Genomic DNA, 27,715 nt, shown 5'->3' with positions numbered 1-27,715 from the left:
CCTATACTGTCCTTTATTCCCCACAATCTAGCACAAGGTTGGGCCTACAGAGAATGCTCAGAATAGCTGGGATCCAGTCCACTGATAAACAAGAAGAATCCCCTTGGATCCTTCAGTCTCAAGCCCTGAAAAGATATAGGTGGATGACCCAAGTCTTCAGCAGGTCAGTGGCTGTGCTAAAGCCCTGCTCCAAACATCTTTATGGGCTCCCCTGCCCTGTCCCCCAGGTCACAGTGGAGAGATTCCCCGCTGTAGCATGGGTTTGGGTCAGTTTTCTGGGCCACAGCATAGATATACAAGGAGAGTCCAGATGGGGGAATGGGAGAAGTCAGGAATGATTGTTTTCTTGGTGACCCAGGCCCAAAGGAGATGTGCAGAGAGTGAGGATGGAAAACAATTCAAGCAGGACAGGGCCTGATTTCTGACCACACCTTAGACAGAAAAGATCATCCTGTCCCATTGACTCCCAGGGACCCACAGGAACACATCCACACACAGCCTCTAGGCCCTGGGACAGAAGTTTCAGACTCACGGTATTACCCTGCTCAAGGGGGAGGGCCCGTGGGGCCCATAGCACTGCCCTCAGCAATCCTCTGTCCCAGGGGCCCTGCTCCCCAGCCCTCACATCATGGACTCCTCTTCTTCAATCTCCCGGTCCACCTCAATGGCTGTGTTCTCGAAGCTGGTGATGCCACCATATTTCCTCATGTGGACCATCAGAGGCTTGGGGGACTGGCTACCCGCCAGGGTGGCCACATACATGCCTGTCCTGTTCTCCTCCAGAGAAGGACCCCAGTCCATGGCTGGACGGCTGGCTTGCTGGATCCTCTGGGAATAGAGGAAGAAGAAGAGGGGTCACTTGACTTCTCCCTCCACTATCCAGAGGTGGAGGGAGGGTAAATAGCTTCTCTCCCCGAGCCATCTGGATTATACCCCAAGATGACAGCCCCTAGGCAGAATCCAGGAGCTCAGGCATTTCTTCCTTTGCCTCCTGCTTGGGAATCTGATGAAAATATGCGTCTTACCTCCAACCCCAGCAGCTTTTGGCAATGTCTGACAACCCTTCATTTATATCCCTCCTCCCACAAGCCAAGGCTGAGGACCTTTCCTGCCCTCATGGACTCTTCCCTCTTAAGAGATCTAGGGGTGCCTAACAGAACCTAGTCCAGGCCTCACTCTCCTTTCTAGACTCCATTTACACCAGCCTTGCCAAGGACTGCTGTATTTGATTCATGAGCCAAGCAGAAGGGAGCCCTCATGGTACTCACTCCTTTGAAGAACCCTGACCATGCAGAATGAGACAGATTTTTTGAACATGGTCAGTGCGAGAATTTGTTTTGCTTGAGGAAGTATGTTTGTTACAAAAGTTTCATTTTTCTTTCTTATTGTTTTTTCCTAATGAGGGATAGACGGGAAGGAGAAAAAATGAATTTTTGTACATTGAATATAATAAAATTAAATTTTTAAATTTTTGTTTGGTTTTTTGGAGGGGGGAAGGCAGGGCAATTGGGGTTAAGTGACTTGGCCAAGGTCACACAGCTAGTAAGTGTCAAGTGTCTGAAGCCAGATTTGAACTCAGGTCCTCCTGACTCCAGGGCCAGTGCTCTACTCACTGCACCGCTTAGCTGTCCCAATAAAATTGAATTTAAAAAAAGTATCCTGACCCTCAGAGTCAAAGAATAATAATAGAATTTCTACAGCACCTTAAGTTTGCAAAGCACCTTACAAATGTTCTCTCATTTTATCTTCCTAATAACTGGGTGAGGCAGGTGCTATTACTAGCCCCATTTTATAGATGAGGAACCTGAGGCTGAAAGAGGTTGGATGACTTTCATGGGGTCACATAGCTTGAGGCAGGATTTGAACTCTGGTCTTCCTGGCTCCGGGTCCAGCATTCCAACCACACTGTGCTACCCCTAGATGGCTTACTGGAGACCAAAGGGCCCTTAGATCATTTAACTCCAAACCTATATTTTGTAGATGAAACAGACCTCCTTTCCAGGCTCCTTTCCAGTTTGACTTGGCCAAAGCAACACAGCTAATGCCAGAGACACAATTTGAACCCAGGTCTCTTGAGCCAAACCTTGGGCTAAGGTTGCTACTGACCAGAAAGCTTGGTCATTTGCTGACCCCATGACCTTTAGTAGACAGGGTTGGGCCATGGGATGGATTCCAGTTAGTGGACAAATTTACAGGCCTAGAAGGCAATGGATTGCAGTGGAAAGAATGGTGAATCTGGAGTCAGAGGACCTGGGTTCAAATTAAGACACTGCTGTGACATAGGTAACTTTAAGAAAGTCATTTAATTTCTCCAGGGCTCAGCTTCTTCATCTGTAAAATTGAGGATTGAATTACATGACCTCGAAGGTCCCTTCCATTTCTAAATCTATGATTCTATGACTAGTATGACCCACGTAGTAGAGAGTTGGGGTCTTCACGTAAAGTTCCTTCCCTTGGCCTAACCATCCTCCTGCCCCTAGTAAGACAAACTGGGCACCAGAGTGCCTTGGTGGCCTCTGGCCACCAAAGCCATCCTCATAGCTCAAGAGAATATGGGCCAGCCTGGGAACCTCACCCCAACACTCCCTAACCCTGTTCTTTGAATGTAGTGAGCCTAGACACTATCTGGCAAGCAGCTCAACCTTGTCATTAGCTATACGACCATAAATGAGTCCTTTGGTTCTTTGGCCCGTGTTCATCTGTAACTTGAAGGAGTCGGAGCAAGGTTCTCTTCACTTCCAAAGTTCTGGGCTTCTAAAACTTGGCTGGGAAAGTGAATGGGTCTTGGCTAGAGCTCTCACCAGTAATGGCAGCAGAATCAGGATGTGCCCACCAGAGGGCACCCTAAACACACAAAGCTCACCATTAGGAGAGGCTGTGGAAGCATGGAGCTGAAAAGAGCTTTGGCATTATCTAGTTTGCCTCATTTTACAGATGAGGAAACTGAGGCATAGAGCAGACAAAAGACTAAGATCACAGAGTGAATCACTAGCAGGGCCTACACATTTGACTCCTAGATCCAGGAAACTAGCTCCCTTCCTTGATATGCAATGGTCTTATTACAGGCTAGTAAGGAGAGGGGTAAAGAAAAAGTGGAAAGAACACTGGAAGCCCAATATTTCAAAAACTCAAGAGCAGATCCCACTAGCGAACGGACTCCCTCTTCACCAAAAGCTGATGAGAAAACTAGAAAGAGTTTGACAGAAAATGGGTTCAGACCAGCACCTAATACCCTACACCACCATGAGCTCTTAGCAGACGTGTGACCTAAGGATAAAAGATTGCATTGTGATAAAATTAGAGACTGGAAGGTGGTCCCTCTCAAATGTATGGTTAAGAAGGAGTTATCAAACAATCCAGGGATTCTGGTGAGCATAAAAGACAAAAGAGAATTTCAATTACATAAAATTAGAAAGCTCCCCACCCCCTTCCATGAACAAAGTCAATCCATAGAGAATAGCAAGAAACACAGATAAGCAGGAAAAAAATCTCTGAACCAAATATCTCTAATAAAAGTCCATTATGCAAGATACATAGGAACAAATATGACTAAGAATCATTCTCAAATAGGCAAGTGGTCAAGGGATAAATAATAAAAAAGCCTTCATAGATTTAGAAGAAATAGCCCAGAGGTTTAATGATTAGCCTAGGGACAACTAGGTAGCAAATATCATCTGGGGAATTTGAAGCCTGGTGTTCTGTTGACAGAGCCCAGTCTCCCAGAGGAAATGTAAATGATTTTAACATATTTTTTTAAGTTCCAAATGACTAATAACATGAGAAATGAAAATTTAAAAAAATTCTGAGGTTTCACACCACAGTCATTAAATTGGCAAAGATGGCAAAAATCAGAATAGTTGATTTTGGAGGTATTGGAGAAAGACAGTGATAGCCATTACGTAGCGCTTTAAAATTTGAGAAACCCTTGACATCTGTTATCCCATTCGGTCCTCCCTGCAAGCCTGTGAAGTAAATGCTATTATTATCTCCATTTTACAGATGAGGAAACTGAGGTCAAGAGAAGGGAAGTGACTTGTCTTAAATGCCTGAAGTGATATTTGAACTCAGTTTCACCCTCCTCCAAGTACATCACTTGATTCACTATGCTACCTAGCACAGAATTACATTATTGGTGGAGTTGCAGATTGGTACAACCTTTATGCAAAGCAATGAACAGCTCATATCCCTTGATCTGACAATTCCACCATGGGGTATATGCTCAATGAAGTTTAATGACTGTAAGAAAAGTTCTATATATCACAAAATATTCATGGTAGTCCTCTTTGTAGTGGTAAAAATTTAGAAATAAAATGAATGTCCATCAACTGGAAAACAGCTGAACAACATGTGGTATATGAATGTCATGGAATATTATTGAATTCTAAGAAATGACAAAAAAGGAATTCAGAGAGATGCACAAAGACAGGATTACACAGGATAACAGACTGAGAACTGGAAAGGACTCAAAAGGCCCCCTTGTCCAACCATACCATTTTACAGATGAGTAAACTGAGGCCCAGAGAGTTTAAATGACTTAACCAAGGTCATATTGGTATTAAGTGGCCCAATAGGAAGAAGAATTTGGGTCAAATATCTCTAAGATCCTTCTCAACTTTATCATTCTGTGAAACTTTGTTAAGCAGGGAAGGAGCCACACGCCCCATTGGAAAGAAGATCTTTCCCAGTCTCTTTGATGCCATCCTCTATCCCCTCCACCTTGGACATTGTCTGAGCCTAGGCTGGGTTCCATCCTTCAGCCAAGTGACCAAGAGGTCATCTGCCCTCTGTCCTTCTCTCTGGAGGGGTTCTATCTTTAGGAAGAAAAATGCCCTTGGATCAGAGTGCTGGAGGGGAGGTTTAGCAATGGTTTGGAAAGGGTAACTCTTTCATAAACATGCCCAACATGTCGGAGAGCTGGGATTTAAACCCGAGTCCTCAGACTACAGATCCAATGCATTTTCCGCTGCCCCACAATGGGAATGGGGATAGGAGACATGGGATTGGGATTGTGCTCAAGGTCAACCAGGCAGGGACTCACCTCCCACAGTGTCCCCTCTTCCTTGAGCACAGCAGCTAGCATGCAAGCAGGAATCACTATGCAAGACAGGAGGCCCATCAGAATCCCCAGGAGCTCAGCCCAGTATGGGAACTGGTAAGTGCCGTATTCCGAGGGTTGGTATTTCACAACGCTGTATACTAGCAGAGCCTGTGGGGTAGTCACCCTAGCGGTTATCATTCTGGCCCCAAGATACCCCAGCCCAACCCTGGGCCAAGCATCTAGCACTGACTCAGTCTAGGCACAGGCCTGGAGTCCATGTGGGACTGGTAAATATATAAGGGTTGGGGAACCTGGGCCTGACTGATCCTGGAAGCACCACCACCTGGTTACCTCCCTCCAACCCTCATTCATGGGAAAGGAATTCCTTACTAGACTATCTGCCTTAAAGATGCATCTGTTCTTGGACTGTCCCGTTAAGGGAGAAAAGGTACTCAAGATAGCCAATACATCTCCCTTTGTTCCTATGTGGCCTGATCCCTAGTCTCCCAGTTACCATCAGGGTGGCTGGAGACAGGAACATCCAACAGGCCTTAAAATACAGACCAGGTTTGAAGCCCAACATCATGTGAATGTCCCGACAAAACCTTTGGATACCTAAAAGGAAAAAGGAATATCAGCTGGATGGGGGAAGGGGGCTTCTGGAGACATTAGAGAGTTCTTTCTGACCACTTGGTGACAGTCTTGGAGGGATCAGACCTCAACCAAATATACTTTATCACAAGCAGCAATGGGGGTCAGGGTAGGACAGGAATACTGATATACAAAGGAGGAGAAGAGGTGCTGACCCTTGTTCCAGTGTCAGGAAGATGGGAAATACAAACCAGGGATCTCAACACCTGGATAGCTCTTCCTCTATCCAACTGCTCCTGGCTCCTCCTGCTCAAAGTGGCAGCTGCATAGTTGGCATCGCCCTGGGTCAAGGAATCAGTTGGGCCACAAATTTTGAGGTGCAAGAGCTCTTTTAGCTCAACCCTCTCATTTTACCAAAGGAGAAAATACCTAAAGTGAAGCTAGAGGGGTTAAGTGATTTGCCTACAGTCACAGTGGGATACACAGCAGATCAGTAGAGAGCTTTGTGCTGCCCCCAAAGAGGTTTCAATCTAAACACCTGAATTTAGCTTCTGAATTTTCTTTAGGTATTACCTGAAGACAATGCTGTTGTTCAGTCATTTCAGTCTGGTTTGACTCTTTGTGACCCCATTTGGGGTTTTCTTGGCAAAGATACTTGGCAAAGATGCTTTGCCATTTCCTTCTCTGGCTCATTTTACAGGTGAAGAAACTGAGGCAAACAGGGTTAAGTGACTTGCCCAGGGTCACACAGCTAGTAAGTGTCTGAGGCTGGATTTGAACTCAGGAAGATGAGTCTTCCTGACTCCAGACCTGGCACTCTATGCACTGAGCCACTGAGCTGCCCTCTGAAAATCATGGGGAGGCTTAAATCTGAGCACCAAATATTCTCTTTAAATGACTTCTAAAGACCCCAAAAGATCTGGAAGGAGCTAGGGCACCCAGCCTGCTTGGTGACTACTTTCATATAATCGATTTTATTTCTTTTGTGTCTATACTTGTGAGTAAATAACTGTATAGTTATGCCTTTTTTAAGTGGTCAGCTTCCTTATGTCATACCCCTGTTGATTGAATTCCACTGCAACTCAGCAAACAGAGCAAGGTGGTGGTTCCCTGTGCCACAAGACTCTAGTTGAATAAATGTACACACCCCACACTCCTTGACTCTGGAGACTTGTGTAAAAGGGGCAGGGCGAGGGGACAGAAGTAGTCTGCTTTCTGAGAAGCTTAGATAGCTTACAAACCCCTCAGATTCTCCCCACCCTAACTAAGCACGTGGTCTAATTACAGCTGCCAGAGTGAAGGCTCGTGGAACTTCCTGGTGCCAAAGCCTTCCTCCTGCCCCTCATGCTGAGCCCTACTGCCTTCCCTGTGCTGGCACCACCTAAGTCTTATACTGCCCTGGCTCACATTGCTTACATAATTCAATTCGATCAACAAGTGTTTATTACATGCTCTGTGCTATGGGGGAAAAAAGGAAGTTAGAGACAGCTCTATGTAATTTGTAGGATTCCTTCCTTCCTTCCTTCCTTCCTTCCTTTCTTTCTTTCTTTCAGTCCCTCCAGAGTCTTACTCACAGAGGGGAATCTCTTATATTTTCCTGAAAGGAAGTAACTCCGGCACCCAGACTGCCCACCTACAGTTCTGAGCTCTAGCTCATCCCCAAGATGCTTTAGTCAATTGAATTTTCTATGATCCAGCAAGGGGAATTTGTGTCTCCTAGTTCTTAAACTGGTCTGGCTTCTCTCCAGCCATCCCAACACCACCTCTACATCTATACTGGTAATCCTTCCTTCCCCTTGGTCATTACTTTTCACCTCCTAACCCCCTTCAGAAACTGACAAACGGACACAAGGAGACTTAGGGATTCCGGAATCAGGGCCCCAGACATCCCTTGTCACACCTCAAGGTGGTTCTGTCACCTGACTTCTTCCTTGTGGGGGGGGGGGCAGGGAGGGGAATAGAGTTTACATCCCTTGGACATTCCTGACCTGGCCTATTCTTCACTTCACTGAGGACTGGGACTTCCTTACCGTACACACGGGTAACCGTGAGGCAGGTTGTGATCACCACCACCATGAGCCCAAAGCCAGCACTGTAGTCATCCAGCAGGACCAGCCAGTACATGCCTCCCTAGAACAGAAACCAAGGGCCATGGACCTTGCCCTTTCTGGGGAGTCCTCACCTGGGGAGCCCTCTCCCCTAAATGATGTAGGGAGGAAGCAGGCAGTCTAGGAAAAGGGAGTGATTTCAGGGGGTTGGGGTAGGGAGGGACAGAGATGGGACCCTCCTCCCTTCCAAAGAAGGAAAACAGGTATATAATTGAAAGGAGACATTGCCCAATTGTCTGGGTCAGGCTATTCCAGGCTCCAGCAACAGCAGCTGACCACGATAGATTGGCCCAGGCTTGAAGGGGAGGCTTATGGGAGGGGGAGGTGTGTGAGGGGGGACATTCCCTTCCACTGCCCATTTCATTCCAGAAGCTCACGTCCGTCGTGAGGATGAGGCCCATCAGAAACATGGCCACACAGATGGTGCCGGAGAAGATGGCCTTCTTGGGCCGGAGGTAGTAAGGGAATTCATCTGTCAAAGCGGTCACGATGGTTTCTAGGAAGGCAAACTGTAGGGACAGGGGAAGGCAGTATAAAGTCTGTCAGTAAAATGAAGGGTAGGGGGAAATCTGGACTTTCTATTGTCCCAGTTCCCCTGATGAGAGTGTTTACCTGACTATCCAGGCCCAGGGTCAGCAGCATGAAAAAGAAGAGAAAAGACCAGAATGGTGACAGGGGGAGCATCGTCATGGCCTGGGGGTAGACCACAAATGCCAGGCCAGGCCCTGGATGGCAAAAACAGAGGGTATAAGGTCAATGGCAGCCCAAACATCCCGGAGAGATCTTTCACTGCTCCCTAAATGGCCCCTGAGCCTTTCCTCCCTTGTGCCAATCTTCTTCTTTTTCCCCTGCCCTTATAAATGGGCACAGAGAAATCTGGAATCAGACAGTGTGGTGGGATGGTGAAGATCATTTAATCTGATCTCATTTTTTTTTAATTACAAAGAAGGAAACTGTGGCTCAGAGAGGGAAAGCAACTTCCCCAAGGTCACACAGGTGGTGAGTAACAATGCTGGGATTAATGGGTTCTATGATTTCAAATCCAATCTTCTTTGCACTTGGCCTGCTGTCTCTCTCACTGGGGTTGGCCAAGACATGAATGAAGCTTTGGGACAGGGGGTGGGTGGACAATCAAGTTCTGGAGGCTCATTGTCCTTGTAGAAGACATCCAAGTCATTTTTCTGTTCCATCTCACTTTCCCCCTCGGTCAGTCAGTCAGTAAGTCAATAAGTATTTATTAAGCCCATCCTGTGTGCCAGGTACTGTGCTAAGCACGGGGGATACAAGGAAAGGCAGCAAACCAACGAAAAACCAGACCCCGCTACTATAGAGCTCATAGTCTAATGGAGAGGCAACATGCAAATGGCCATGTGCAAACAAGATGCATTCAGGATGAATCCGAGAACAGAAAGAAGGCCCTGGAAGTAAGGGGAATCAGGAAGAGCTTCCTGCAGAAAGTGGAATTTGAGCTGGGACTTGAAGGCAGGAGGTGGAGAGGACAGGGAGAGAATTCTAGGCATGGGGGTTAGGGGTGGGACAGCCAATGAAAATGCCTCAAGGTAGGGAATCTATAAAATGGGCTGTCAGAGAGCAATACTACATCCCTCATGCACAGCTCACAGAACTCATGCAATAGCTCTTAAGAGTCTAAAGCAAGTTCTGGGGAACAGATACAAGCCCTGTGGACTTACCCTAGGAGGGTCACTGATGGACGGCTCTGCAAGCTGAAGGTGATCCAGCTCTGGGCTGCCCTGGCATCTGGCCATCCCAGAGATGCCTGTTCCCTCTTGTCAGGTGTTTCCACATAGGCAGGCCCGGGCCCTTTCCTCCCAAGTCTCCTCTAGCACTTTCCTACGTGTATAAAATCTAAGTCCCTTTTCCCAGACGTCAAGCCACCTCTTCTTTGGAAGAGCCCATCTGAATATTTACTCTGTTGGGTTGCTCTGCAATGCCTGCCACAGAATGGAGCTCTAGACTTGGGGTCAGGAATACTTGAGTTGAAATCCCACCTCAGAGCCTCACCGAGGGGATGCACTGGATAGAGTGCGAGACATGGGGTCAGGAAGATCTGAGTTCCAATCTGGCCTTAAATGCTTACTAGCTTCGTGACCTTGGGGAAGTCATTTAATCTCTATTGTCTCATTTTCTTCAACTGTAAAATGAGGATAATAATAGCACCTCTTTCCCAGGGTTGTTGAGAAGATTAAATGGGAGATTATTTGTAAAGTACTTAGCTCAGGGCCTGGTACATTAGAACCTGGTGCTTTAGAACCTGGACAAGTCATTTAACCTCTTTGCCTCAAGGATCAAAAAGATATGAGTTGTGGGTAGCTAGGCACCAGCCTGGGAGTCAGGAAGACCTGAGTTCAAATCCGGCCCCAAACACTTGACACACTTACTAGCTGTGTGACCTTGGGCAAGTCACTTAACTCCAATTGCCCTGCCTCCCCCCTGCCAAAAAATATATACATATATGAGTGATGCAGTGGATAGAGCACTGGCCTTGGAGTCGGGAGGACCTGAGTTCAAATCCGACCTCAGACACTTACTAGCTGTGTGACCCTGGGGCTCAAAGAAAAAAAAGCTGTGAGCTGATATAGTTGTTACATACTAGTTTTAATAATAATAAATAAGTTACATTCAAAGTAAGCTAGCATTATCCGCTTGTATACTCTTTTGCTTGCATGGACACATGCCTATGCTCCAAATTTCAACTATCATTCTACAAGGTGGGTCTGTCACAGCTGGATATGGGACTCCTCAATGGTGGCTAGTCCAGAAACCTAGGCAAGTTCGTCCTCACCCCAAAAATCCTTTTTGGTCTATGGTTGTTGGAACTGGAGTTACAGACAGCTGGGGTGGGAGTGGGTGAGGGACAGATATGGGAACTGTCCACTTGCTATCCACTGTTTCTTTCTCCACTTCTGGAGTCTCTGAAGGTTCCTGACCCCTGCTTATTGTGTCCCACAGTCCCACCTACTCCTTCAGACCCCCTTGAAGATCTTGTGGACATCATCAGCTGGGTTTTTTCTTGGGAGATGAGGGAAAGCATTAGTTTGGTAGGAAGCCCTTCTCCCCTGCTGGGTCTGAATCAGTTTTCTTTTTCTCTTGTAGTTAGGCACTACGTCTGCCTCTCTTTTCCTCAAGGTATCTGTTTGGCCTCCCATGAACACTAGGAAATTTAAAATCATAATAAAATAAAGGAGAACAACATGGCAAATTGGAAAGAACATGGGCATGTGTATGAAGAGACCTGAGTTCTAGTCCCTGGCTTTGCTGCTAAGTCCCTGTGTGACTTTGGGCAAGTTATTTTCCTTCCCTAAGCTTCGATCCCCCTCTGTTTTTATATTAGGACTTGTTATAGGGAAGGTTAGACTTGATGGTGCATATTCCTGAACTGACTTGGTAAGTACATAGTGTACCTCAGGCCATTTAACACATTGAAAAAAAGTACCAATTCTGAAGTCAGAAGACCTAGGTTCAAATCCTGCCTTTGAAGCTTACTACTTTTGTGACCTTGGATAAATCACATCACCTCCTTAAGTGTACCCATCTGTAAAATTAAGGCATTGGATTAGATGGCCTCTGAGGCTCTTTCCAGCTTTAAATCTATGATATTATCATCTCAACAGGCTCCCACTATCAAGAGGATTGCTTTTATTATAGTTCTTAGGCCTGCTCACTGTCTTGCTCCTCGCAGTCCCACCTGAACTCATTTCCACCAACTCCCTGCCCCATCTTCATGGATGCAGAGGTCTTTGGGGCTCAGAAGGATATGATAAAATAGAAACACACAACAACAATGACAACAAACCAAAACAAAGCAAAAGGCAAGTTTGAAAATCAGAGAGAAAGGCCCACTGTGCAGGGAAATTGGTGGGGGCTGGAGAGGAAAGCGGCTTGATTCATGGAAGGTAGGAGAGGTAACTGAAGACCCATTTGTGAATGACATAGGCTGAAAATACCACTTCCATAGAAATACAGACCCACAGATTGTCAGAGTTAGAAGAGACCTCAAAGAAGGTGTTCCTAAACATTTTTGCGTCTAACCCTTTGGCACTCTGGGTGGAGTCTATGTAACCCTTCTCAGAATAATGTTTTTAAATAAAAAAAACCTAAAATATATAGGATTAAAAAGGAAACCAATTATGTTGAAATATTCTCATCTGAGTTCATAGTCACCTGGAAATCTATCTCCCAGGATCAGGAGCCTTGCCTTAAAGATGATTGAGTCCAATTTCATCATTCTACATATGGGAAAACTGAGGCCACAGAGGGGAAATGACTTGTCCAAAGGAGTAGAGCCATGATTCAAACCAGGAATGCACCTCTATCACAGACTTCTAAAAGGTACCCCCAATATCTTCGCTCAGAAACATGGAAGTCTCCACATAGTCTCGTGCCCCAAACACACATCCAAGCTTCCTTTTACATTCCCAGATCATATCTACACCCTCCATACAACAAGCAAACATCCACCCATCATGTCACCCTCAAGTGCCGGACCCACACACATATGGTACCACATACCTCCTCCATGCCCAACACATTCTAAGTAGCCCATCTGTCTACCTGCTTTGGCCACCTGGTCCACAGGGACTCCCAGCTCCTGAGACATGTAGCCCAGTACGGAGAAGATGGCAAAGCCAGCCAGAATGCTGGTGATTGCATTGCCCAAGGTGACAATGAATGTGTCTCTGGGAAAGGAAGAGGGATAGGGTGGGATAGGGACCACTTGGCATGAGAGGCCATGATGTCTCTATATTGTTTTCCCTGACCCTATGAGGGTCAGTTTGCCCACCCTCTGACGCTCCCACCCCCAGGGAAATTACCCTCTGGGAAGAGAAGGCTGCAAGGGACTGACCTGTAGATATTTTGGTGAAAGGTGTTGTAAGAGGCAAAAGTAAGGAGGCCCCCAAAGCCCACCCCCAGGGAATAGAAGATCTGCAAGGCTGCCTCAATCCATACCTGCAGGGGAAGAGTAGAGATGAGAGGGAGAGAGGAAAGAGGGGAAGAAAATGGGACCAGAACAAAGGAGTAGGAAGGTGACAGGAGGAGGAAAAGGAGATGAAAGGTAAGTGGAGGTAAGGGGAAAAGGGAGAGGTCGAAGACCCTGTTGGTTGAGGAGAGATGAGGGGACAGAAGAGACAGAGAATATTGTCCTGCAAAGGCCCCCCACCCCCGACCTGAAAGGATGACCCTTCAACCTCCTCTATCCTTCTTTCCTGATCATAGGAACTGATCCTTTGGGAATGCTTGCTTGCCTACCCAGTGTTCCAGTCCAGCTGGTTCCCTTAGCTACAGAAAAGAAATGGAAACATGCAACCCAAGTACATCCTTACTCTTGCCCACTGGGGTACAATTCTAAGAGTACCAGAACATGTATGTACCTATACATGGGTGTAAGTAACTTGAAACACCCAGAGCCCCTCTTACCTTCCATCCCTGCTCTGATTCCCTACCCCACAATATGCTAGGCTTCCCCCCCTCTTCCATAACACATATAAAAACCCTAGGAGGTGGAGAACATCCTCCATATTGCTCTTCCTTTTCCTCCCCTTCTCTCCCCCCTCCCTAATCCCCTACTTCAATCCATTTACCTTGGAGGTTAGAAGGTGATCAAACTGGGGTGTGAGATAGAACTGGATCCCTCTCCAGGCACCCTGAAGTGTCAGCCCCCGAATTAGCAGCATGAGGAGGATGAGGTATGGGAAGGTGGCTGTAAAATACACCACCTGTAGAGGAGACAAGGAGTGAGAGCCAAGGATGGAGCTGAGGAAGGGGAGCAGCTCTCCATGGTCCTGATTATTCATGCTTTGGCTGTAGTGTTGGACTTTGAGCGTCAGGAAGATCTGAATTTGAATCCTGCTTCAGACACTTAGCTGAATGACCTTGGGCAAACAATTTCCCTTGGCTCCAGTTTTCTTATCTGCAAAATGAGTGTACTGATAGCACCTACCTCACAGGGTCATCATGAGGATCAGATGAGATAACATAAGGAAAGTGCTTTATAAATATCAAAGCGCTATATTATCATTATCGTCCTAACTGGGGCTTTTATGGGCTTTGCAAAAAGTAACAAGTCTGCTCTGGTGGTCATTTTAGAGCTGTCTTCCTTGGAATATTTCTTTATATTCCCCTATTAGATAATGAGGTCTCTGGAAGCAAAGATTAAGTCTTTTTCATTTCAGCATCTCCCCCGAATTAGCTTAGCACAAAGCCTTGTACATGGTGGTTGTTTTCCAAGTGTCTCTGACTAGTTAAAGGAGAGGAGTAGCTGGAGGAGTTCAGGAAGGAAGGAACTCAGGGTCTCACAGCTCCCACCCTAACTGGAGCTAGGACAAGCCTCCCAGAGTCTCACCTTGCCAGAGGATTTTACTCCCTTGAGGATGCAGAGGAAGACGATGACCCAGGACAGTAAGAGGCAGAGACAGAGTTTCCACTGAATCTCACCTGGATCTCCAATGCCTGTGCTCCCTTGGATGTGGAGGACATATCGGCTATGGTGAAAGAAAGAGGCCTGAATGTCTAAAGGCTGTAGCTACTATATTTTAGGACAAGATAGACATATCAACTCAAAACCCACCAGGCCACACATCCAGGACCCTAGTAACTTCAAGTCTTCCTTTAGCATCTATGCCTATCACCCATAGGGACAGAAATAATTTGAAATCCCTGAGTAAAGGGAAACCTTTGCCCTGTTCCTACATTCGAGAAATCACATTGATAGGGAATTAGCATTAAGTTCTGTGTAATGACAGTCACTGGCCTAGGAAATCAGGAGGTGTAATTACAACTCACTGTGTGACCTTGAACATGTAATTTATTTCTGTGGACCTTGGTTTCTTAATAATAAAATTCCAATTTATGTGGTACTTTCGCATTCACAAAGCATTTTCTGTGCTCTAACCCTTATAATAGGCAAATATATAAATATTACTATTCCCATAAAACAGGTGAGGAGAAATTGAGGGAGCAGGAGAATCTCAGCACTATAGGTGACCTTGAAAATAATCTCTCTTGAGCCATCCCTGAACAAGATTCCCTATACCGCATCCCCCAACATCCAGCCTCCACTTACAAACCTCCATAGAAGAGGAATCCTCTATTTCCCAAGGCTGTCCATTCCACTTTGGGACAGCTATAATTGTTAGGAAGTTTGTTCCTAATGTGGAGCCAAATTTCATCTCTCTGTAACTTTCCCAAAGTTGGCCAAGTCTAATCTCTCTTCCCTTGAAAATCCTAAAAAATACTCAAAGATAGCTATTGTGACATGCTCCCTCTTCTCCCATCAACACAAACTCTCAAGTCTTCTTATCTGGTAAAATATTCTATTTCGTAGCCAGTGAGTCTGTTAGAGCCAAGATCTGAACACAGATTTCCTGATTTCAAGTTCAGTGGTCTTTCTACTTTTTAGGTGGACCAGACCTATGATTTTATTGGTAGCAAAGAGTCCATTTGCAATTTATGTCTTAGAAAGTGGCTGGGGCCATTAAAAGGCTGGGTAACTTGACCAAAGTCATCTATTCAGTATGTATCAGAGCCTTCCACACTGCCCTCAGCCTTTCCCACTGCCTCCATAATGTTTCTACCATATGTCATAGCAGTGTTTCTCTAATTGCAATAAGAAATCCTGAAACACTCCAAGTTTGTCTTTTAAAAATAACAAACCTGATGTTGTTTATTTGTAGGCAAAAATAATGATTTTAGAGAACTTTACTACAAGGGTTCTAGTGCCTTAGGAAAATTGGAGGACCACTATGCTATTGAGTAAAGAGACTACAGGGTTCCTAAGGCCCCTTTCCATCTCTAGGAGGCTCCAAGGCTTGTTCACAATTCCTGAGGCATCCCAATTCATAGTTCTTTGGAGTGAGGCTACAGTGACCACTGGGACCCTGGCATACCAAAGGCCATGTCCAGGGCAAGCTGGTGCTGGACATAAGGAACTCCCTCCTTCCTCCCTTGTTCCCCAAACCTTTGGCCAGCTGGCCTGACCTCCAGTACTCCTCGCTGGGGCTCACGGTGTTGGAGATGTTGAGGGGCAGCGTGCCGTTTGCTTCTCTCATTGCATGGTGGTCCAGGCAGAGGTCCGTGTTCCACCAATTACCACAGTGTTGCCAGGGCAGGTCGCTGGTTAGGGAGGCGAAGAGGTAGAACAAGACGTAGGCGATGATCATGTTGTAATAGATGGCCACCAGGGAGACGATGATGAGCATGGCCACGCCAACACCTGCAGGGCCCACACAATGGGAGCAGTGGAGGCAGTCTCATTTCTGCCTTCTCAGCCCTCCTGCTTCCTTGGTAGGCAGTTTGAAATGGCCCCCATGACTCAGACTCCCTCCCCCCCACCATCACCCAAAGGTTCATGTTAACATGCTATGGGATTTTGGTATAGGGGAAAGAGCACTGAACTTGAAGTTTGAGGACCTGGGTTTGAACCCTGACCCTACCTCTTGCTGGCTATGTTACCTTGGGCAAGATAATAAAGATAGCTAGCATGTATATAGCACTTTAAGGTTTGCAAAGCAAACATTTTTATCCTTGTAATAACTCTGGGAGGTGGTTGAGACAGAGAGAGGTTAAGGAAATTGCCCAGAGTGTCCCATAGCTAGCAAGTATCTGAGGCCAGATTTCAACTAAGGTTTGGATTATGGTTCCAGCTCTATATGTACTGTGCCATCTAGCTAATCCTGGGCCTCAGTTTCTTTATCTATAAAATGAGGACGTTGGACTAGATGATCTCTGAGCACCCCTCTGGTTCTAAAACTGTTATCTTGAAATCTCTTGTGAATCTTGACTTTTCCCTATATGGAAAATTGCCACGATGGGATGGCAGGGACTTCTCAAAGAGCCTGGAGCCAATGATGTGCTCCAGGCAAGCACCCCCAATCTCCCCTTCAGTTCTAAGTTCTGCTGGGTGGGAGAGATGCAGGAAGACCAAGAGGACTTCTGTGTGGCATAAATAAGGGGCCTACCTTTGAAGAGAGGGCTGATCTTCCAGACAGCAAGTGGACCCAAGCTAGAGAACTGGCCCAGGGAAAGCTCCAGGAAGAAGAGAGGGATGCCACAGATGGTCAGCATGATGAAATAGGGCACAAGAAAGGCACCTGAAAAGACAGGACAGGGGAAGGGGAGAGACTCCAGATGGGGAACCTTAGGGGAATCTCTTACTCTGGACATACAGCCAAGAAGTGAAGAGGTTATGTGTTCTCTCTGCCTTTCTCTCCCTCCCCCTCCCCCCTTCTTCCTCCTTCTCTTTCCCTTCTCTTCTTCCTTTTCTCTCTGTCTCTGTCCTACTGTCTGTCTATATCCCTTGTCATCCCCCCCACAACCTGGTTGGTCACTCTATGTGTCTGTCTCTGTCTCTGTCTTTCTCTGTCTCTCTTGTCTGTCTATCCCTTGTCTCCCCCCCAAACCCCCCACAACCTGGTCAGTCACTCTGTGTGTCTATCTGTCTCTGTCTCTTTCTCTTCTGTCTGTCTCTGACACTCCCTCCTCTCCCTCCCCGCTCTGTCTCCTCCTCCGTCTTCCCTTTTCTCCTTTCTCTCTCTACTTCCCTCACTTCTCCCTACCCCCACTTCTCTCTGTAACTTTGAACAAGTTACTTCCCCCATCTGGACCTATTTCTTCATTTATTAAATGAGCAGGGTGGACTTGATGATATCCCAGCAAGGATGTTCTCTCTTCTGTTTGAAGGTCCCTCCCAGCTCTGATAGTCCATGTTCTAAAGTCCAGTTCACCTCTAATGCCTCTTCCCCTGCCAGTGGATACCAGTAAGGTGTCGCCACCTTGGAGCAGTTGAACATAAACACACAAGTCAGACTTGAAGTTGGGAAGCCTGAGCTCCAATCCAAGATTCTCTCTTTACTAGCTGGGTGGCCCTGGGCAATGAAAGCTCTCTGAAGGGCAGTTTCCAGATCTTAAAATGACTTGTATTTCTTTCTTCACAGGATTATCATGAGGAAACATAAACTTTAAGCACTATAGAAATATAAGTTGTTATTATTGGATTGGACTCATGATTTCATTACGAGAGGGAATTCCCAATGAGGAAAGCCCCTTCTATCAATGCAGATCAGCATTGCTGTAAATCAGCAGTTTACAGTCTTAGGAGAATTGCTGCTGCTGCTACTCCTGCTGCTGTTTAGTGGAATTTGACTCTTCCTGACCCCATTTGGGGTTTTCTTGGCAAAGATACTGGAGTGGTTTGCCAGTTACTTCTCCAACAGTTAGGCGGTATAGTGGATTGAGTGCCAGGCCTGGAGTCAGGAAGACTCATCCTCCTGAGTTCAAATCCAGCCTTAGATGCTTACTAGCTGAGTGACTCTGGGCAAGTCACTTACCCCTGTTTGCCTCAGTTTCCTCATCTGCAAAATGAACTGGAGAAGGAAATGGCAAACCCACTCAAGTATGTTTGCCAAAAAAAATTCCAAATGTGGTCACGAAGACTCTTCCTGATCACCATGTCTAGGCAAATGGAGTTAAGTGACTTGCCCAGCTAGTAAGCTTCTGAGGCCAGATTTGAACTTAGGTCTTTTTGGCTCTAGGTGCAGCACTCTATCCACTGTTCTGCCTACCTGCTCGGAGAATTTCTGGAGTCACTGAAAGATTAAGTGATCTATCCAGGGCCCACCTTCAGTGTGTATAGGAGGTAGGACCTGAACCCAGGACTTCCCAACTCAGAGGCCAGCTTGCTATCCATGCTATCAATGCTGCCTCCTCCTCATCACTCAAGCCAAGACAGAGCCAAAACACAGCAATGCTGGAAGGGGAGTCTCTTTCACTTGAGGTTAAGTAGGTTAAAGATCATTTCAAGGCTTATTATGTGAACTCCTGAATGACCTGGATTTTGGTTGTGGGGAGGGGGCTCAGGGTGCTGGAAAGAATAATAGAATAAGACAAACTGGACTTTAATTTGGATTCTTCTAGCTGTGTGCCATGGGTAAGTTGCTAAACCTCTCAGAATCTGGACTTGGACTCAAAGAACATGGATTAGAATTCCTGTATGAATTTGGCTTGGTCTCTTCATCTCTCCCAGGGGTGGGGAAGTTGCAGCCCCAAGTCCACATGTAGCCCTCTAGGTCCTCAAGTTTGACCCTTTGACCGAATCCAAACTTCATGGAACAAATCCATTTGGATTCAGTCAAAGGACTGCACTTGAGGACCTAGAGGGCCACATGAGCCTTGAGGCCACAGGTTCCCCACCTCTGCTAGTCCTTGATTTGAAAAGTTCAGAAGCTTGACTAGATCTCTGAGGTGCCTTCCAGGGCTGATATACTATGATCTGGGAGCTTCAGACTCCTCATTCATTAAATGGGAATTTATTATTAATTTATTATTAAATGGGAATAAATTGTTATTATTATTTATTTATTATTAAATGGGAATAAATTGTTCCTATCACTCCTCTGCCAAAGGAACCTTCAATGGTTCCCAATAAGACTCAAATTTCTCAGTCTTCCATTTAAGACCCTATAAAATCTGGCTGTAACCTACCTAGTCAGCTGAATATAGAGTTCATAGGTTCTGGGCCTTGAATCAGGAAGACCTGAGTTCAAAATTTGGCCTCAGACACTTACTAGCTGTGTGGCTCTGGGCAAGTCACTTAACCTCTATCTGCCTCAGTTTATTCAACTGTAAAATAGGGATAATAACGGTACCTACTTGCCAGGGTGGTTGCGAGGATCAAATGAAATGATAATTGTAAAGCGTACTTAATAAACGCTTGCTTCCTTCCTTTCCAGACAGTGCTGGGCACATAGTAAGTACTTAAACGCTTGCTTCCATCCTTTCCAGGCTTGCCTCTATGTACAATGCTCTAGCCATAACGGATCGCCGTCTATTTCTTGTCCTCCTGGCTCCTCTGCCATTAGCCACACTGTTCCTACACTTAGCTTTATTCTTCCATTATTATCTACGGCATTTCTCCTTCCCCCCAAAGACTCACCTCAAATTCCGGTTCCCCCGGGAAGCCTCCTCTGAGCCTATATCAGGAACTATCTTTTCCCCCCTTGGTGCTCACCTACATCCTAGCTTTGTACTTTTAACCTTGCTTTATGGTACTTTTCTTAGCCTACATCCCCAGTAGATACCGAGCTCCTTGAGAAAAGGGACTTCATTTTGTTCGTCTCTATATTTTCCCAGCACCAGGAACAGATAGAAGGCTTAAAGCCCATTTCACATAAAGGAGAGAAAAGCTTCTCACAGTACAAAATCAGCCCCTCCAAGCTGCAGGTGGGAGAGGCCTAGGCCCTAGGTGGGCCTAACCTTCTCCACACATCCCAGCGGGAGGCCAGGCAGGAAGCCAAGGTCCAGGAGGAGGCTGGCCAGAGCTGTCTCAGGAGAGTTAAGCGATGAGCTAGTGGGGAGAGCAAAAGGTCCTGAAGGGGGCAGGGCTTCATTTTCTTGTGACTCCTTGTATCCGCAGCACCTAGCACACGGCCTGGAACAACGTCAGTGTTTAATAAACTAGTGTTGAATTGGATTGTATCTTCGGGGAATTATTGTTGTGTGGAGGAGGCAGAGCATTTAAAGCTAGAACTCAGATTCTCTAAGCATAAAGCACTGAACATGTAGACCTACACTGTGCTATGTGCTAGATATTCCAGTTAGAAAGAGAAGAGGAAAATAGTACCCTGCCCTAAGAGCTTATAGTCTAATGGGAGTGGGGGGTGAAAATAGAAACTGTGCACAGGTAAGTAAATACTACAGACAGGCAGCTCAGTGGATAGGACTTGGAGTCAAGAAGATCTGGGTTCAAATCCTGACATTTATTATATATGTGACCCTGGGCACGTCATTTAACCTTAAGCTTTTTTCATATGTAAAATGTGAACCAATAGCACCCACCTTCCAGAGTTGGTGTGAGGATGAGTTAACACATATATAGGGCTGCATTAAACAATTGCTCGTTAATGTTATTAAATGCAAGGTGATTTGAGAAGAGAGCAATAGCAACCAAGAACTTGACTGAGTAATTAAAAAGACGTTTGAAATTTTATAGTCCAATCCTTTCATTTTATAGAGAGAGAAACGGTCTCAGAACAATGTAATTAGAAAGGTATCTGTGATTTTATAGCCCAATTCCTTCATTTTATATAGAGAGAAACAGGCCTAGAGGAATGAAGACTTGACTTGGCTAAAGTCAACCAACCAGGACCAGAACTGGAACTGATCCTCCTTAATCCCATTATCAGAGCTCTTACCACCTCATTGTGCAGCCAGCAGCTTTCGAGCGAATTTTTTTTAGTCAGAGATACCAACATCTTGAACTGTCCCCCTTTCCCCCATTTAGAAAGGAGGGGGTGGGGTGGAAATCAAGGCAGAGAAAGAGGAAAGGGAGGGGAGAGAAAGAGGAAAGCAGAAAGAATGGAGAGGGAGAACAAGATAGGAGAGAAAAAGGAAGGAGAGAAAGATTGATGACTGTTGGTTGTTTTCTAGGGTTTCAGCCTTCTGCTACAGAACAGGAGTTGGGGGAAGGCTGAAAAGTCTTGGGAGTTAGAATAGATAAGGTCATACCTGGGGTATAGTTCTCTGGCACTTTACCCTGCCCTTTCTACTCCTTCCCCCTTCCCCCCCAGCCTCCAATTTAAAACTGCTTTTAATTGAGTAATTATGGAATGGGCAGAAATCACATTTCACTTTAGTGCTGTCATACCCTTCGATAGAGATAGATAGATAGACGGACAGACAGACAGACAGATAGATAAATAGATAGACAGACAGATAGATAGATAGATGGATAGATAGAGGTACTGGGGAATACAAGCAAGATAGTCCCTGCCCTCAAGGAGCTTACATTCTAATGGAAGAAGACAATATATGAAAGGGATTCACATGAGTCATTCTGTCTAGGGCAAGAATGGGTCAAAGGGTCTCCTACCTCCTCCGTTGGTGTAAGCACGATAGGGGAAGCGCCAGACATTGCCTAGGCCCACACAATAGCCGATGCAGGAGAGAAGGAAGTCCAGCTTCCCTGTCCAGTTTCCACGGTCTGCAGTAAAGTCTGCTTCCAAGTCTCCATCACCCTGATCACTAGGGGTCATCAGTAGATCTGGGGTCACAGGCTGCCAGCAAGAAATACCAGGTGAGGTATGAGGGAGAGGAAGAAGCAATCCAAAGGGCAGAGGTCAAGCCTAACCCCACTCCAACCCCCTACCCCAACCCCAACACTGTAGGAAGGGCACCCTTACTACTTATACCACATTAAGTGGTCCAAGTCAAATCAACAACCATGTATTAAGCATTCACTTTGAGCCACCCTGTGCTAAGTGCTGGGGATACAAAGAAAGGTAAAGACGGTCCCTGCCCTCATGGAACTCACAATCTAATGGAGGAGACAACACAGAAACAGCTATGTACAAACAAGACATACACCAGATACCTCCTCTTTCTTAAGTTTCTGGACACATGAATGATGGGAGCTGGCAAAACCTATGAAACACCTGGTACTGAGGACAGAAAGGAAGGCAGAGCAAATCCACAATAGCTGTCTGGAAGAGAGATATTGTCTCCTAACAAAAGACAGACCTAATTGGTGAGGAAGGTAGTCACGTTTTACTCATCTCCCCTGAGTATTCAGCAATCTACCTTGTGCAACAAAGGGTTGGCTGGTTGGTAGGTTGGTTGGTTGGTTGTTGTTCTTCATTCTCGAAGAGGACCAAAGTGACGTCACTATGCTAGAGTTGAGTTTCAAGGCGTGTGACTGTAGCTGATCAGACCAGTACAAGCTTGGAATGCTCTATCACAGGTCAAGCACAAATAGTCCCTGTGAACATTTGAGGTGGATACTCCAAACTTGCACACACATCCGTTTCCCTTGAGCTGTTTCGATTCTACTTTGCTCATAGAGCATAGCCCCTTCTCCGATGTGGGCATGCCATGCTGAATGGTAGTTACAAGAGAAGCTTAATGTCAAATCAGGCCAAAGGCTTAAGAAATTAAAAAAAAAAAAGACACCTCCTTTCTCACTACATTGCCTGGAGAAATTCATGGAGGGGACAAATCAGGTTGTAATCCATGGTCAGTGCTCAATATTTATTGAGTTGAATTCAATTTTACTATCCATCTGCTGCCTAGTACTGTTTTTTTTTGGGGGGGGGCATTCCCTGGGCACTCATGTCAAATGATGGAGCTGATACTGGGGGCATGATGATGTGAAAGTGGTGACTGAATAGTTATTTGTGTTTGTGTCTCATCTCCTTCTTAGGTTGTAGGCTCCAGGAGGACAGGGCTGATTTTATTTGCACTTATTTTATTTACTATTGTATCTCCCCTGGGTATTCTCTTGGTCACCTACCTAGGGGAGATACAAAGTTTGTTATTACCAAAACAGACAGCTAAATGACTTTCAACAACTACTGACCCATGATGACTCCTTTTCATGTACATGAAAATGTTGAGGACCTCCTTGATAATGGTATTAAAAAGGATTAAGCAGGCAGTTATTATGCTACAATATTCCACAGTAGACCTGCCTTTAGTATCATCCACTTGACTGGAAAGTGTAGAGATACAGGTGTTTATCGTGTTATTCATTGACTATAACAAAAAGTATTTGGCTCCACACAACAAAATCTTACCTTAAAAGGTTCCCTCCAACAAAGTGTCAAAATGGTATCAGATTTCTAGAAAGGTTTAACAGTGTAAATAACTGTTTTATAGCCCTCTGCTTGATAATATCAAGTGAAGCACAAAATATGGAGATGTGCTTGCCAGAGGCACTTGGCTCCGCACAGAGAAGTCCAGCAGAGTTCATGTCAAAGAGGGATTCTCTCCATGCTCTTGGTCACAGATGACATTCTGTTGACTACATCAGTCCCTGGCACACTGCAGGATCTCTTGAATGAGATCCAAGATCATGGAAGTCAGTCTGAACCAATTATCTACATAGGACAAACTAAGTAGAGAAATAATGGCTATTGATGAGACTATGATATGCAACTGAATGGCTGACCTGTGGCAGTCGTCCATCACTGCATCGATCTGGGATTGACTGCAAAACGATAATGAGCGCAGCCTAGAATCCAGTAGGAGGAGAGTAGGCTGATGGTATTTGGGAAGCTGAAAAGTTCTTCTAAGAACCCATCTTTCTCCCTGACACAAAGGCCTTTTTTTTTTCACCAACCCTCCTTAATACTGCATGTTTGTGAGTCATGGAACACTATAGTCTCCAAAGAACTGAAGTTGAGGATCCTCCAGCGAGCAATTGAGAGGTGCATAGTGAACACAAGCAGGCTGAAATGCCTTACAAGCAAAGATGTCATGAAAGGAGTGTATGACCAGGAAAAAATGGTTTTTTCATGTAGCAAAAATAAAGGATAACTGATGAACAGGTAAGCCTGTAGATTAATACCATTGCTACCCAGGAAATACAAACAGTATGTGAACGTTTCCAGTGCATTGGATGGTCTTCTCATGGTGAACTTAAGAGAGAACATAAATGAGATTCACTGAGGATGGGCATATATAAATGGATGGTGATCTATATTATTGAAGGGAATACCTACATGAATGAGATCACAAATTTCCTGGAATAATAGGGTACCTTCCCTTGCACTGTGTTCTGTACATTATTTTCTCCTGTGCTTTCATTGGCAAAGGGAGACCAATATTTTAGAAGGGTACCTGGAGCATTAAGGGGTTAATGACTTGCCTGGAGTTATACACCATGTGTCAGAGGGGGACTTGAACCCAGTTTTGACCATCCAGGCTGGCTCTCTATCTCCTAAACTGTCCTGCTTCTCATGTAGATTATGGTCTCTTGAGAGCAGGGAACATGTTTTGCCTGTCTTTGTATCCCTGACACTTAGCAAAGTGCCTGGCATGTAGTAGGTGATTAATAAATGTTTACTGATTGACCAACATAGTAGACACAATGTTTGCTCAATGAATGACCTCACTGACAATGATGATGGAGGCATTGATGGTGGTGATGACAGGTTCCACTTTTGCTCATAATGGTGACAGTGAGAGTGACACTGGTTATAGCAGCTATTCCAGAGGGATAGCACTAAGGGTTAACCATTCAACAGCTCTTCCACTCCATTCATGGCACATACATCACAGTGGCTTCTCCAGCTGGGCTAAGATCTGCTAGAAACAAGCCCCCTGCCAAGCCCTCAGCACTCTAGGCCTGCTTCCTAACCTTCTGCCTGGTTAACCTCTTCTAGAACCTCTCTTTCACAGCTGAGCCCTGAAAGCAATCGGTAAACACCAGGCCGTGGTGATGCCTGGCTAGGGCAAGAGTAGCTGCTAGCAAGAGGGGGCAGAGTTTGCAAGATGCCAGGTGGCCCAGCACCACCCCAAAACCCCCTCTCCAGGGGCATAGGCAGCCGGAGAAGCCAGCTAATGAGGCCGCTCTCCCCACTCCCTGGGAAGAAGCTGCCCTTTTCCGCTCTGTTTCCATGGTGACAAAGAGTTCCGAGAGTAGGATGCTTGCAGCTCATTTCCACCCTCCCCCATCCCGCCCCATTCAGGGGGAGGCCTGTCCCTGTTCCAGGGATGAGAAGGGGGCCTAGCAGTAGGACTATAGTCTGGGCTTAGCTACCTGGAACCTTCGTCTCACCAAGGGCCTAATCCTCATAGGCAGGGAAAAAAGAATGAGTTGATACAGAAAGGAAGAAGGAAGGCATTATAAAAAAATAGGACAAGATCAGCCGTGCAATAAATAAATCCATTAGCACATAGGCCTGTGAGTATATACGTGTTTCTGTATGTGTGATTCTGTATCTCTTTGATACTTCAAAGGAACTGTGATTTTATTGCTGCCAATGTTCCTGCTGCTAGCACAGATCACAGCCTGTCCACATCTCTCTAGACAGTTTCATTGAATTCCCGTAGCCCCTTCCAAAATTTAAAAAAATGTTGCTTGGTGGCAAACCTTCTGGCGATGTGTGTGCCTCTGTGCTTAGCTAGGCTGACTGGTCCTCAGATAGCAGACACGTAATTCTTTGCCAGGCCTATACTCAAAGCCTTTCTAGTTTGGCAAGACCTCTCAGAGCTTACATTGCACTGGCATCCACCATCTCCATTCAGCTTATATGACAGGTATGTGTGAATATGCATATGTAGATATAGATATATCTATGTATGTAAAATATTTATCTCCCCTCCCAGGAATTACACATTACAGGCGGCATGGAATCCAGAATTCAGTTCCTAGAACAAATAGCTTCAACCCAACTGTATTTGTTCTGGAAACAGTCCTCTAGCTTCTTGGGATGCTGCTGGTGGCTGATGATTGGGGATTTCTAGAGGGAAGAGGTAATGGGGAGCTGGGTAAAGTGAAGCTGGGTAAAGTTTCAGGCTGGAACAGAGGGAGAGGCAATGGATGGTAGATAACTCAGCATCACTGGATGCCAGCCCCACTTCCTACAATGTTAATGGGAATGGGTTTTGAGTCTGAGCCCAAGCTCAGTCACAGACAGGAATGTGCCCATCTCCTGATCAGAAAGAAGCTGAGGCTGGGGTGGGGGTGGTGTAGGTAGAATAATGAGGTGAAAGAGGATAAACTTCTGCCTCTGGGGAATCCGACTAGGACTTTCTCTGGGTTGGAAACTGACCCGAAGTATGAGAAACTTTCTCCCACAGCCTCAGTGTCCTTTCCTAAAGGCCAAATCTCATAAACTCTCTCAACAAGATAATTTTTCACCAGAATATAGAAATACAAGGGAGACTTATATCCTTATGTCCCTCTTGGTAGAGTGGAAAGAATATTGAATTTGGGGTCAGAGAACCTGGGTTGAAATACTCGATTTACTACCAGTTATTCCTGTATTCTTGCATTGTACCTTAGCATTTCTGGGTCTGGGTTTTCACAGCTGTAACTAATAGAGTTAACATTTGAGGCATTTGTAAGACTACTGTGGGGAACAAATGAGATATGCATGAAAAACATTTTGCAAATCTCAACTGGCTTTGTGAATATCAGCTATCATCCTCAACTTTACTGCTAAATTGATGCCACCAGTAATACTGATGAGGAGAGGATCAGGACTGGAACCTGACCTAGTTAGGTACTGCTTCTTTCATGTATCCATCTTTCTTGGTTGCCCCGGCTTCCCTCTCTTCCTCTCTGTATTCTGCTTATCAACCCCTAGCGCTTGTATTTAGTTTTCCCCGGTGCTCACTTCTAACTCTCCTAGTCTTTCCTCTCCAGCTCCCCTTCGATCTCTTGCTCTAGACCTTTCTCTCAGCCTTTCTAGCCCGAGACTGGAGGGGGGGGGAGGGGAAGACAGGTCTAACAGAGCAAGTGAAGGACAAATGCTTCGATCCTTTGAGACAAGAGAGCTGGCTGGCAGGGAGAATTAAAAGGGTTTCCTCTGCGGGGATATTCCATGGATATTCCAGGGAAGATCCAGGTACAAAGGATTCTGGATCCCTGCTCTCTCTGGTCCAATGCCCAGAGATCTAGGAGCAGAGTGGAAGGAGGTAGGCTTTAACACCCCTTCTGACCAGCCATCAACCTGTGTGGTGTAGAAGGACCCAAAACACACCTTTGTAGAACCGGGGGATTTTTTTTTAAGCAAGAGGTTCGTCCACCCCACAATCCCCTCCATCCCCAATCCAGCCACACCTCCCAAATGCAAACACCTGTTTTCTGGGATAACCCCCAATCCCTTGGCCGGGCTCTGTCAGTGTTTGTTTACCCAGCGCCCTAATTCAGTCCTCGGCCCTTAGAAAAGAACCCACCTGTGTCTGCCAACCCTGCCCGTCTTCTCCGCACTATCTGAGCCACCCGTGCGCTGGCCAACTGGGCCAGTGGCCTGCAGAGACCCTGAGGCGCAGGGAGCATCAGTCCTTCTCCGGGGCACCCCTCCCTCTCTCCCTCCATTCCCCTCGGTGCCCAGGCACACGATCCTCAAGCGCGCCCAGACCCGCCGCGTCACGCTGCCTTTTACCTCGCCCAGGTGGGATGCCTGGCGCCGCTTCATCCTGCAGGGCCCGGGACCGGCCAGATGCTCCTTCGCACGCCTCC

At 46.0% G+C, this 27,715-nt stretch overlaps 1 protein-coding gene across 1 annotated transcript; it reads right to left on the bottom strand.

The window, feature by feature from the left end:
- Positions 1-401: 401 nt before the first annotated feature.
- On the bottom strand, positions 402-27,715 carry SLC6A7 (solute carrier family 6 member 7). The gene is made up of 14 exons (XM_036752775.1): positions 27,639-27,715; positions 21,620-21,803; positions 16,713-16,844; positions 15,733-15,967; positions 14,099-14,237; positions 13,338-13,472; positions 12,602-12,705; positions 12,310-12,434; positions 8,350-8,462; positions 8,115-8,246; positions 7,660-7,759; positions 5,553-5,653; positions 5,039-5,206; positions 402-828 (listed from the first exon to the last, which is right to left on the bottom strand). The coding sequence occupies exons 1-14, from the start codon at positions 27,669-27,671 to the stop codon at positions 622-624; spliced, it is 1,908 nt and encodes a 635-aa protein (XP_036608670.1). The 5' UTR covers positions 27,672-27,715; the 3' UTR covers positions 402-621.

This window comes from Trichosurus vulpecula, chromosome 3 (assembly GCF_011100635.1).
Source record: "Trichosurus vulpecula isolate mTriVul1 chromosome 3, mTriVul1.pri, whole genome shotgun sequence".
In the NCBI taxonomy this organism is placed as follows: Eukaryota; Metazoa; Chordata; class Mammalia; order Diprotodontia; family Phalangeridae; genus Trichosurus; species Trichosurus vulpecula.
This window is presented reverse-complemented; position numbering and strand designations above follow the sequence as displayed.

Excerpts from the sequence above, each read along its gene's own strand:
- SLC6A7 (XM_036752775.1), bottom strand. The coding sequence starts at position 27,671 with ATGAAGCGGCGCCAGGCATCCCACCTGGGCGAG. Across the intron at positions 15,968-16,712 it reads GATCAGCCCTCTCTTCAAAG|GTGTTGGCGTGGCCATGCTC; the intron begins GTAGGCCCCTTA and ends TGGGCCCTGCAG. Across the intron at positions 12,435-12,601 it reads TTTCACCAAAATATCTACAG|AGACACATTCATTGTCACCT; the intron begins GTCAGTCCCTTG and ends TTCCTTTCCCAG.